Below are 12,856 nucleotides of genomic sequence, written 5' to 3'. Positions count from 1 at the left end.
CGAAATGTGGGACGCACTTGAACGCCTGGGTTGGGACTGCGGCTTTCCAGTATACAGCTCGCATAAAGGTTTCCCGAAAGCCTATGAGGCCGAGATTTAACTAGGATCTGGGACCACACTGGCGACTAGAAAAAAGGCTTCTGCCCCTTCAAGTTAGGCTCTAATAGGGAAGAGAAGAGTTTTAATAACGAGCTAGCACTAAGTAGGCACTCAGTAAATGTTTCCCTGATGAAACCAAAAGTATGTTTCTGGACCTCTACCTATATTAACTTAGCGCTAACTTCGTAACCAAGGTCTATCTAAAATCCTCAAATAAGGAGGGTAGGCAATTTTTAGGAGACAGTGCTGGTAAATGCTCAGGTCTGGAAGACAAAACGCTTGTATATATATATATTTTTTTAAGTTTATTTTTGAGAGAGAGAGGCAGAGAGAAGGGAGAGAGAATCCCAAGCAGGCTCAGTCAGCACTGTCAGCACGGAGCCCGAAGTTGGGCTCCAATTCATGAACCGTGAGATCATGGCCTGAGCCAAAGTCAGGAGTTGGATGCTCAAAAGGCTTGTTGTATTCTTATTCCAGCAATGCCACTAACTAGCTGAATAAGCCTGTGTGTCACAGGTTTTTCTGTTGAAAACTGAATATACTATTTAGAATAAGGGAGGCTAGTGAGGGTTCTAAACTGGTGTAAAATATAATTACCGTTAGACAGTCAAAATGTGGACTTCTGGAGTTGTATATGGAAATTAAAGGAAGTATGTACATAGTTAAAACAAATTCAGTGAATTACTGGAGAAAAATGTAACGCTAATGTGTGTAAGTAACAATCAGAGTTCAAAAAAAGGTTTCGAATTGATGACCCAGCTATTTCATTTCTGATTATTGTAAAAATAGTGACAGGGTCAAGACAAAATGGTTTTCACACAGAAGTCTTATGAAAGTTCTTTCATATCCTTCCATAATGAAAGCTGCCCTTGTTGCATGTGGCTGAGTTTTAACAGAGCAACTCTTCAGGATGCCAGTGTGCTTTCACAGCCATACTCAAGGCAGCCATAATAGATACATTTTTGGAAACTGCCAGGAATATTTTCTGCCCACAAAATATCCACAATCAAATATCCACAATCATGTCTTTGCTAGTGTAGGTTGGCTCTTGGAACCTGAGAAAAGATAATTGAGTGACAGGAAGAGATTTTTTTTTTTTTAAACCTATTTGCAGGGGTGCCTGCAAATAGGCGCTTGGTTGGTTAAAGCCTCTGACTTGGGCTCAGGTCATGATCTCACCCTGCATCGTTGGAGCCCTGTATCCGGCTATGTGCTGACAGCTCAGAGCTTGGAGCCTACAGCCTGCTTCAGATTCTTTGTCTCCCTCTGTCTCTGCCCCTCCCCCGTTTACGCTCTGTCTCTCTCTCTCAAAAATAAATAAACATTTAAAAAATTAAAAAAAAAAAACCCTATTTGCCAACTGCGTGATTTATTTGCTGTTCATCTGTATTTTGTCTTTGCAGGCTTTGTGATCTGACTTTATTTTCATTGTTCCTCTTCATATACAGGTTTCATACCTAGTGGGAGGGAAAGTGTGTTCTTTCCTTTAGTTTTCAAGCTGCTCTAGCCAATGGATTTCAGTGGAATTTGCATTACAATATGACTTTTTCTTCAGTAGAAACGTTTGCTTACAATTTATAAAGCATTTTGGGCAAGTTTTAGAAATTTAGAAAATATAGTACAAAGAAGCTTTTAAAAAAATCCATAATGTAGCCACATAAGGTGAGCCACTTTTATTTTATTTTTTTATTTTAATTTTTTTCAGTATATGAAATTTATTGTCACATTGGTTTCTGTACAACACCCAGTGAAGGTGAGCCACTTTTAACGTTTGTATGTGTTTAATACCTTCATGCATTTTCATATATGTTAGATAACGTTTCCTTTTTGTTCATGGACCTTTATTATCATTTTGTGGTGTTATTATGATTTCTTTATAAGCATAATTACAACTTTTTTTTATTAATGTTTATTCTTTTTTTGAGAGACAGAGACAGAGCGGGAGCATAAACATAATTTTAAATGAGTGCTTAATATTCCAGTTACGGCATAATAATTTTACATGATTACTTCCATGTTGTTTGGCTTTTTGCTCAGCAATTGCTGTGGAGTGCATCTCTGTGCACAAAGCTTTTATTAATGTTTATTTTTGAGAGAGAGGTACAGAGTGCGAGTGGGGGAGGGGCAGAGAGCGACAGACACAGAATCCGAAGCAGGCTCCAGGCTCCGAGCTGTCAGCATGGAGCCTGATGCGGAGCTTGAACTCACAAACTGCGAGATCATGACCTGAGCTGAAGTCAGACACTCAGTCGACTGAGCCAGCCAAGTGCCCCACAAAGCTTTTTTTATACAAGATTATTTAGGGGCTGGGTCTGTGTGCTCCAAACAATGTAACGTGGTTGAGCAAAATTCAGTCACTTACTTATTCAGATTAATACCTATTTAGTGCCCACTATGATACAACCTTTAGGAAACTTGTTAAAGAGGAAAAGGCAAATGAGTGGGCAATATTCATACAGTGTAAGAATTTTTATCTCAGAGGTAGGTATCGAATGATATGGCAGCACATAATTAGGGAAGAGGCGAGGAGATAGGGAAGCCTTCTTGCAGGAAATATGTCTGGGCGGACTCAGAAGGAGAGCTGGTGGACAGCCAGTGAAGAACGGGGGAGGGCATCTTGGGCAGTGAAACAGCATATTCAAAGGCTCAGCGTTGTGAGAAGCATGAGAGCAATGTAATTTTTCTGCTTACCTATATGAAGAAGGGTCTAAATGGTGTATACAAAAATTCCCTGAGGAAATATGCAGCTTTATAAATGAAATATCAAATGAGAGACAGCATGGTATCGTGGGCTGGGCAGGGCCTCGGAAGTCAGATCAAGGTTCCATTAAATTCAGATGTAGGAATGGAAGTTAGAAGCTAAGAGGGGGTAATAAAGAAGAGAGAGAAAGGGCCCAACAGCACTTTCCTGTCTTTCCCATTTACTTCTAATGGTCACTATTCAGTGACTGGCTGTAAGTGGAGGAGGTGTGGCATCTCCTGGAGTATTCGAAGCACGCCTGGGCCCCTCAAGAGTTGTGAAGAAGCCCATAATCCCAGCCCTTGGCGAAGTGGTCCCTGGCTTAGATGATGAAGAAAACCCAGAGCTCCACCCCTAGCTGATGCATGGCCGCAGCCTCGTTCTATGCTGGCCTAACCCCCAAAAGCAGATAACAAGGTCCTGCCATCATTGTCTTCTGTCCCACTCTGCAGGCCACACAGGACTTGGGCAAGGTCAATGACTTCCACAAAGCAAGCTGGCAAGTTCCTAGGATTTCAGGCCACACCTGAAGCATTTCACATTTTTATTCACTTAACAGATTGCCCTTTTGCTCTTTGGGTTGAGCTGAGCGTGCATTCCAGAAGGGCAATGGAGTGCATATACTGAAAAGAACCTGCCTCCATAAATAGCCTTTAGCACCTTCTTTCCTTATAGAATGTCTAGACTTCAGCTGAGTTTTAGGTGTTTTTTTTCCCCCCTATCCTCATAGAAGGCTCTAGATCTAATTTTTTAGTTCTTTGACTCTTCAGCTCTAACTTTCAGATTTGTTTTCATGCGTTGATTTTATCTTCTCACCTTTAGGAAAACATGATACAGGATGTGATTCAGCTGAATCCACACTTAGCATTTCTAAAGCGGGTATTTTTGTACCTTAGTGTGTGAGGCTTGTGAAGAAGGAGAGACATTTTTACTTTCCATAAAATTTCTTGCTCCACGGTTTCTTAACTAGGGGTTTTCATCACACACCCTTTGGGTGAGATGTTTAGGTTTTGTGGGTTCTAAGCCAGCCAATAATGTCATGAAATCGACCACTGTGTCAATGTTGTGCTTCTGGGTGGTCGTGTCCTTCAAAACACATAAGACACTCAACCAACTAAACGAGTTGAGTTCAGAGATGTTGGCTCGGAGGAAAAGGAGGATCACATTGAGATCATTGATGGGGCATCCCAGCATCTTTCTGCTGAGGAGATCGAAAGCTGGCAGCATCTCATAGATGGATAGGAGCCGTTTGTCCCACCGACATAGTCGTGTGAGGTTGTATATTATCACTGGAACCAATAGGGTGTATATTGTTAAACTGGAGAGACTAACAATTTGCAACATGGACAGAGAGGTCAGCCTGCATGTGATCAGGTGGGGCACGTGGGTCTCATCACTTAGGAGGCCTGTCTTGATGGAACAGCTGAATTCCTCTTGGAAGAAGACATCCAGGTGGAAGTGGCCAAGGTACAGGTAGATGGCTGAGGTGAAGAGGAGCAGGAGGGAGTTCCTCAGGAGGTAGGTGGCCACCAGGCAATGTGAGCGCTGCTTACAGGCCAGGTACCGCTCTAGCAAGGGGAATTCAAAGTATCGTTCTTTCCGAGCCCTGGGCAGGGGAAGAAAGGAGGCAGGGTGAGGAGAGACCACTTGGAACCATATCTGAGAGAGCCACGTGGGGCAGTAATGGAATCTGTGTATGCCACGTGGCGTTCTTGGCTCACATGAAAGTCTGCCTTCCTGGAGCATAACCACCCCTCTCCCTAAAGAGACGTGTGAGTATGTCTTAATTTTCCAGCTGATGAGTGCAATGTGGTCAACCCAGGAAATGATCAGTGAATAACAAATGGCCACACTGGATTTCTGCCCAGCAGAGCAGACTAAACCTGTAAGCCGAAACAGGATCCTTAGGAAGCAATAAGCGTATTAAATTAGCACTGGACGGGGAGTCTAAATAACCACGTTCTGGTGCTTGGTCTGTATACTGTGTGTATGATTTTTAGGCCAACCCACCCATTTTATAAAAATAAACATGCTAACAAATATTTGTTGAGAGCTGTGGTGTTCAGGCACATGTAAGCCAGTCTCTGCTCTTAAGGAGCTTGCCGGCTGCCTTGTGGGGAAGGGGCGGATAAGGTATGCCGATAGGAAATAATAGTAGTGCTTAATTTGTTGCTAAAATGGTGGATACAAACCACGGTGTTGTACAAGTGAGGAGAGAGGTACCAGCACGGGCTGGAGTGTTCAGAAACCTTTATGGAGAATATTGTCTTGGAGCTGGGTGGAGAGGTGGATGGAGTTCAGAAAGACACACAGGAGAGGAACGTTTTTCAGAGGATGGAGAACGTGCACACACACAAGACAGAATATGCTCCCAAATCTCAGTTCAACGCTCCTGTTGGTGGAGCCTACCTTGGCTGCCCTATTTAAAATGGCACCACTCCACAACCTTCCAGCTTTCCTGACCCCCATACTTGGCTTTGCTCCCCCGCTCCCATACCACTTATCTTCTGCCAGATGATTTGCTATGTGTTGTGTGTATTTGTTGTCTGTTTCCCCTCCGTAGAATGTGAGTCCCTATATGGGTAGGTATACCTTTGTCCCCTCCCCACCCCTGCCTCTGACACACACAAGGCACACTGATGGGTCTGGAGCACCCAGAACAGTGCCGGGGCCACAGTAAATTAGGCATGAATGGCTAATCAGGAGAAGAGGAGGAGACTGCCTGGGTAAAGTGGGAGGTTTCTGTCACTCGGTGGTCAGAGGTGTGAAAAAGTAGAGGGCCTTGGGAAAATATGTGGGAGAGTTTGGGTTTTTTCCTGCAGGCATGGGGGGAGGTTCTGAGCAGGGGAATGGTATACAAAAGTGGTACATTAGAGAGATTAACCCCTTTGTGACGCAGGATGTCCATCTATAAACTAAGGAAGAGTCCTTTCTGTCCTCCCTGTACAGAAATGATGGACAGTTAGTGAGATGGTGTGTTAAACTCTTTGGGTTCATGAGAAGGACGGTACAGAGGATAGTTTGACGATGACCCTGCACGCCATGTTAACGCTCAACTGAGGCCTTCAGAAATGGGTGGGAGAGACAACTCACTTTTCCAGCTCATCCCAGAAAACATGGGGGTCTGAGCTTTTCTGCCGGATCTTCAACATGTGCTGCACCAGGCGGATGGAACGATTGTAGGATTTGTCCAGTTCGCTGATGATGAAGAGCAGATCCGAGCTGAGGGCCGGCTGGGCTGCATACTGCCACAGCAGAACAGGCAGGTACATGACCACAGCCAAGGCCAGCAGGGAGTAGGGCAGGGCCTGTGGGGTGAGAGTGAGCTGAGGAGGGGGCCCCAGTGTGTAGAGAGAGCTCTGAGAGAGGGGCTCTCATTCCCTGCTTCCTGCATCGGGGAAGGAAGGCGGTGGGGGGAATGAGCCACCACAGGCCCAGGACATAAGGCTGTCTACTGACCTGGCTGAGTATGTTGAAGCCCAGAGGAGAAGGTTTGCTGAATCTCCATGTTCCCCAGCTGCACTCCTCAGATCTGGGGTCTGTGTAGGTATGTAGGAGCCCAGGGAGGACAAGGGGAGGGAGAGGGATATAAGGAGGGAAAGAGGGAGACAGAAGGTGGGGGAGAGCGACAGAGAACCACGAGAGTCCCTCCGTTCCCCATGCATGTTAGCCTGGGTCGCTAAGCAGAGACCATGGCCAGCAGTGGTCATGGCATCACATCCTAGGGGAGAGTGTCTGCCTTCTTAATCTTCCACCTCTCTTTCTTTGACTCCTCCAAGTTCTTATGGCCAGACACCCAGAGTCTGTTAGCTTTCAAAGTCCAGTCAGGGGCCTCAACATGGCTGACTTTGGCTTAGACCCTCCAGAGAGGGGATGAAATCCCATAGCCTCCACGCTGCCTTCCCCGGTTCCTCTCGTGTGCAGTTCTGTTTTCATCTCTGCGTTCGTGGCCGTGCCAAACGACACCACCAGGCACTGTCTTGGAATACTTTGGGGCTATTCCTGTTCTGTATGTATACAAGCTGACATTGACGAATGGGTGAGTCTTGTGTCCTCAACTACACAATTTGCCACCTGAGGTAAGGGACTTTTCCCTACCACACCCAACAGGGGCTGGGCCGCTATTTTACCCACAGTAGAAACTCAACTTTTTTTTTTGTTTTGTTTTGTTTTTTTAACGTTTTTATTTTTGAGACAGAGAGAGACAGAGCATGAACGGGGGAGGGGCAGAGAGAGAGGGAGACACAGAATCGGAAGCAGGCTCCAGGCTCTGAGCCATCAGCCCAGAGCCCGACGCAGGGCTCGAACTCACGGACCGCGAGATCGTGACCTGAGCTGAAGTCGGACGCTTAACCGACTGAGCCACCCAGGCGCCCCGTGAAACTCAACTTGTTAAAGGCTTTTTAAGCTCATTTGTGCCAGGTGCTTGACATGCATTATTTCATTTCCTCTTCACAAAGATGCTATCAGGTAGGTACTATTAGTATCTCTATTTTACGATAAGAAAATTGAGGCATGAAAAGGTTAAGTAAGCCGTACAGGGTTATACATCTCGTGGATGGCTGAGCAGGATCAGGAACTAGGCAGCGATTTAGGAGCTCATAAGAACTACTTGACTATAGCTTCTCCTGAACAACGGTTGCCTTTTATTTTGGAGGAGAATTTGAGGAAAAAGAGGGAGGATGCATATTTGGTTGCAGCTAGATGGAAGAAAGTGTGTGTGTGCGTGTGTGTGTTTCTGAACTAAACACGAGAGACATGTTAGGAAAACTATACTAATCCACGAGAAAAATTAGAACCTTTTCATTCCTGTTCTAAGACATGGCATTTCTTGAAGATAAGCATCACCCCCAGAGATTCTGTTTCAGTAGGTTTGAAGTGGAACCAGAGAATCTGGGTTTAAAGAGCTCTCAGGCAATACTGGTGGTCAGACAGTTTGACTCTTTTCACATTTGAATCCCCTCTGCAGTATCTTGCCCTTGTTGCCATCTGGATCCTGTTTGAACACTTCCACTGACAGACACCCCATGAACTCTTTCCATTAAGTCTGTAGTTTTGCCTGGGTCCCAGACCTGTGCGGCCTTTTGAGGCCTTGTAAATTGTCATAACTTAAAAATGTCACCAGTGACTTCCAGTTCAACATTGTGAATTGGACACACACGTGACTTCTGCTCCCTCACGAAGCCCCACTAGCATGGCACTAAAGGGATAAAAAAGACATAATTCTCCAAGGACAAGGAAAACAGGAGACAAGAGCAAGAAAATGTTGCAAACTGGAAAGCAGTCGTCTGCTAGAAAATAGCAGCCTGTTTGGGGGGTAAGGAGATGGGAGTTGAGGCAGGCCAAGCAAGCTGTTTTTGCACCACAGAACTAGAAAGACTCAAGAGTTGCAGATATGAGGTACGTCTGAAAATGGGGGTACAGGTGGGGTTGCAAACAGGAATATTGAAAAAACAGGCCCACAGATCTTCCCTATAATATGATGCACTTGTCAAGTGACTGCCCTTTCCGTCCGCCGGCAGAATCAATCCGCCTGTGGTTGGCTCTTTGGAAACATTAAACCAAAGAGTTTCTGCACTTGGGTCCATTGAGGGCAGGGGAACAAACTTGAGAACGATGTTAGTTGAAGTGAATACTGAGTGCTGAGACCCACAGTTGAGTCCCTAGAGTGTTGGTAACCGAGTTTAATACCAACTGCCACCCTGGATCCACACAATTAACGATCCAGTGATGCTTTTTGGGAATCAGCTCAAGAGAAAGGATTACAGATACCGATATTTGAGGTTTTCCCAATGAAATGGCCTGAAGGGTTCACTGTAAACAGAAGGCTGCTGGTCAGCCAGCCTCACCTATAGGCACAAAGCTTCCAATCAGATAAAAGTGGGCAACCAAAGATCACCAGACATTTGAAGAAACATGAGAGTCAATGACAAAAGAAAAAAAAAAACATGGGGTGGGGTGGCAAAGAGGCAAGAGAGAAGATAATGATGTGGTTCTAGCCTGCTCCACCCTGCCACGAAGCAGCATGATGGAGCCCAGCTTACTTTACCTTGTGAGGCCACAGGGATTTCATCTTGTTCTGGCCAAGCTCATCCTGTTCGTGGTGAATAAGTGAGTCCCAGCAGGAACCGTCCACGTAGGCGGCCTGCCGGATGCTGAAGTTACTGGGAGAGAAGCATCGGATGGGGGGACCTGGAATAAGAACACAGCTTGGAGGCAGCCTGGAGTTGGGAGTGGAGGAATGGGGACCCAGAGGACTATCAGCTGAGAGCCTTCCAGGGGATGCCTCCAGCGCTCCGCCAGTCTTTTTTATCTGGCAGGCACTTTCTTATTCCCAGGCCCCAGTTTCAGGTTGTGCACTGCAGCGTCACCATAGGCCTGTTTGGCTCAGCTCCCTCAATGCACTGGCTCCCCTTTGACGTGGGTTCTTCCCTCTCAAAGCTTCCCTTGGAGTCCCAGACACGCGGGCAGCAGGGGCGCCCCACACTCCTGTGGTTTGGTGGTGACTTCTCCTTCCTGAGAGAACTGGCATCTTTTAGGTTCTAAAATTTAGAGGATTAATGGCCTGTTTTTGAGCCCAATCAAGGGAAAGGGTGAGCAGGAGGTCCTGAAAGGGAAGGGGCTCAGAGGGAGAGTTTTGTTTTTCCATGATTCTCCAGAGAGAGGTGGAAGGGGGAACCAATGGTTCTCTCCATCTTGTGGGGGAACGAAGAGGCAGTGGGAGGTTGACATACCTCTTTGGGAAACATAGTAAGCTAATCGTATAGCCAGAAAAGAAAGCCAGAAATCCCAATCCTCAGGAAGTCCACCTTTTCTTTAATAGAGGTAGGAAATTTGCTGAGTTAATCTAGTGCCTAGAACACCAGGTCTGTGTGTTTGTTAATGTGTGTGTGTGTGTGTGTGTGTGTGTGTGTGTGTGTATGTGTGTGTGTCTGTGTGTGGCCACGGGCTGTGGGAAAGAAGGAATGGATTTATTTAGCACCTATGATATGTCAGTCTTTTAACATATGTCCTTAAATCAGAAACCCTGGAGGTGGAGAGTAGGCAGAAGGCTCTGAGACAGTAAGAGACTCATCTAAAGCATGGCCAACTAAGACCTTTAGCGGTCCTAGGTCCTGAAAAGATTATGGAGCCCTGATCTCTCTAGATCCATATGAAAATCAAAATAAAAGTTTAATTATTGCAGTGACATAAAATATATTAATACTGAAATTAAAGCTAAATATTTTTACTACAAAAGTTCGGAAATGGCTTTCAAAATTTTTGGTGCCTCTGCTCTGCTGGTGCCCTAAATTCATGCATAGTCTGCTTTTTGGGTAATGCCCAGGCCAAAGTCACGACACCCGGACAATATGGGAGCCACTTCGGAGTCCATGCAAAGAGTGAAACAAAGTGGGGTCTCTCATACACTGGGTCTTGGAGGCTACTTACCGGAAGAGAACTCCTGGGCAAATGCTAGGGACATCAGCAACAAGGGGAAGCCCACAGCTATGAACTTGACCATGCGGTCCAGGGGAAGTTCCAGGTGCAGTCCTTTGAGGCGGGGTCCCCTACGGTCGGGCAGCAGGGCATCTGATAGCATGTACTCTGCAGCTGTGTGTGCGAGTGACATGGTGCCGCTGACCTTTGGGGTGCAGAGGCCGCAGGAAGGGTCCCAGGACCGCGGTGTGGGGAGATGGCAGCTTCAGGCAGCTGGCTTTGAGCAGACAGTGCCTGCGGCCCCAGCCTCACGGAGATCTGTGCTAGGAGCAGGCACTGGTTCTCTAAATAACTGGCCAGGCCCTGAGCCAGGCATCTGGTAATTAGAGGGAGGCATAGCTTAGTGGGTCCTCACTGGAGGAGGGTCGGGCTTCAGCTGGGGCTGGTGCCAGGCCGCTCTCTCTGGGTTGTCCCTGAGCACATGGAGTCCCGTGGCTTTATGCTGCCCTCTCATTAATAAAGTATTTTTGGTGGGGTGGTGGAGAGAAGGAGAGTTGTGGAGCCAGGGCCCCCCCCCCCCCCCCCATGTAATTGGTGTGGAATTTGGGTGGAGATTGCTTAAATGTGGTGAAGGCCCTCATTTTGTGGTCTGTGTGGGAGAGGAGCCCCCAACACCCAGCTAGGATTGTTGCTCTTACATAGTATTCTTTGTCTTGCTGGTGATTTTTGCTTTGGGCCCAGGATCTTTCCCAGAAACTACTCTATATTTGCTGTTAAATTTCCTTCCCGGCCTCTGGTCTTTTCCTACAATGTTTCAGCCACAATTTTACAATTTATGCATATTTACATTTTTGTTTGTTTTGGTATTTTTTAGCCCCCTTTGAATCTCTAGGAAGCTGGGAGATGGGTGGCAGTATTGAATAGTGGAAAGAATAGGACCTTTAAAATTTGCAGGGAAAAGTCTCCCACTGGAGACCTAGTAGTACTCATTTTTTTATTGCTTGCCTTCAGGCAAGTCACTGTTGGCTCAGTGTTCTCCTCTATCAAATGATCTTACGTTGTAATCTTACAAGCTTGTGAGGATTGACTAAGAGTATTGTATGTGAAGGTGCTTTGCAAAGTACAAAGTGTAGAGCAAATGTCAACTCTATTTCAGTTTGGTGGAGTTGGGTGGGTGGAAAAGCACAGGGTACTTACTCTTGTCTCTGGTGCTACTTCTAGACTTGGCAAAGAGAGGCCCTGACCTTGGTCTTCACACTGGCTGCCTCTGGCTGAATCCTTCTCACAGGCTAAGTGTCCATGGGGCTAAGGAGCTGTGACCTTTCAGAGCACATGCACCTGCTCTAGACCACTCTTCTAGTGCCTGAGACACTGTGATTCCCCCTCCAGGTGGCCCCATCCTGCTTCCAGGGCCTGTACAGGTCTTTTCCTCAGGTGCATCCTCCCAAGGGTAGATCATGCTGGCGGTGTGCACTCCTGGGCCTAAAAGATGGCTTGTTGTGGGGATTTGGATAGAATTTAGAAGTCGTGGGATGCCCACACATGCAATCGTGAGACTTCTTGCAATGTGGGACTTAGCTGGTTTGGGAAGAAGGATCTGAGGAGTCTGGGGATTCTAAATTCAAAACTGGCATTCCTGATCATTATGAAGGGTGTGTGTGTGTGTGTGTGTGTGTGTGTGTGTGTGTGTGTGAAGGCAGACAGACAGAACATATTTTATTTAACAGTTTGTTAGCTTGATCTGTAACTTTAAAATGTATAGGTATATGGTATGTGGCCTTCTATTTAAACTGTTTTTCCTGGGCTCACAAATGTTTAGACTGGGCCTGCCTCTCTCTCCATCTCCAGGTTAGAGGCCATCTCTGATTTAGAGCTGCCCTGTGTTTGCTGAATGGAATGAGACAGGCATGGGAATAGGAGAAAAGATCCTTTCCTATTTCCCATTAGTATTTCCACACTCCCATTTCTGAATCTTTTCATAATGTGTGTTTTTGCCAATGTTTATTATTGGTTTGTATGTGTGTATTTTCTTTTGCCTAAATCAGTTTACATTTTGGAGAAGCATAATGTACATACATTAATATGCATATATCATAAGCATAAAGTTCAATAAACTTTCTTCTGATCAAAAAATAGAACCTTACTAACACCCCCAGAAATGCTTCCTTTTTTAAAAAAAATAATGTTTATTCATTTTTGAGAGACAGCGAGACACACAGCACAAGCGGGAGAGGGGCAGAGAGAGAGGGAGGCACAGAATCGGAAGCAGGCTCCAGGCTCTGAGCTGTCAGCACAGAGCTCGATGTGGGGCTCGAACCCACGAACCATGAGATCATGACCTGAGCTGAAGTCGGTCGCTTAAATGAGCCACCCAGGCGCCCCTACTTCTAATGGTATAAATTAGTTTTGTCTTCTTTATACTTTCTAGAAATGGAATCATATGTATATATTCTTTTGTGTCTGGTTTCTTTTTTTTTTCTAAATACAATTTATTGTCGAGTTGGTTAACATATAGTGTATACAGGGTGCTCTTGGTTTTGGGGTTAGATTCCCATGATTTATCACTTACACACAACACCCAGTGTGTCTGGCTTCTTT

At 45.9% G+C, this 12,856-nt stretch overlaps 1 protein-coding gene across 1 annotated transcript; it reads right to left on the bottom strand.

The window, feature by feature from the left end:
• Positions 1-3,560: 3,560 nt before the first annotated feature.
• Positions 3,561-10,451, bottom strand: PANX3 (pannexin 3). The gene is made up of 4 exons (XM_042906272.1): positions 10,271-10,451; positions 8,889-9,031; positions 5,933-6,147; positions 3,561-4,445 (listed from the first exon to the last, which is right to left on the bottom strand). Exons 1-4 carry the CDS (start codon positions 10,449-10,451, stop codon positions 3,806-3,808), a joined length of 1,179 nt encoding a protein of 392 aa, XP_042762206.1. The 3' UTR covers positions 3,561-3,805.
• Between the last annotated feature and the right edge of the window lie 2,405 nt (positions 10,452-12,856).

The sequence above is a fragment of the Panthera leo genome, chromosome D1, assembly GCF_018350215.1.
Source record: "Panthera leo isolate Ple1 chromosome D1, P.leo_Ple1_pat1.1, whole genome shotgun sequence".
Lineage (NCBI taxonomy): Eukaryota > Metazoa > Chordata > Mammalia > Carnivora > Felidae > Panthera > Panthera leo.
Note: the sequence above shows the minus strand (reverse complement) of the source record. Positions and strands in the feature narration are given on the sequence as shown.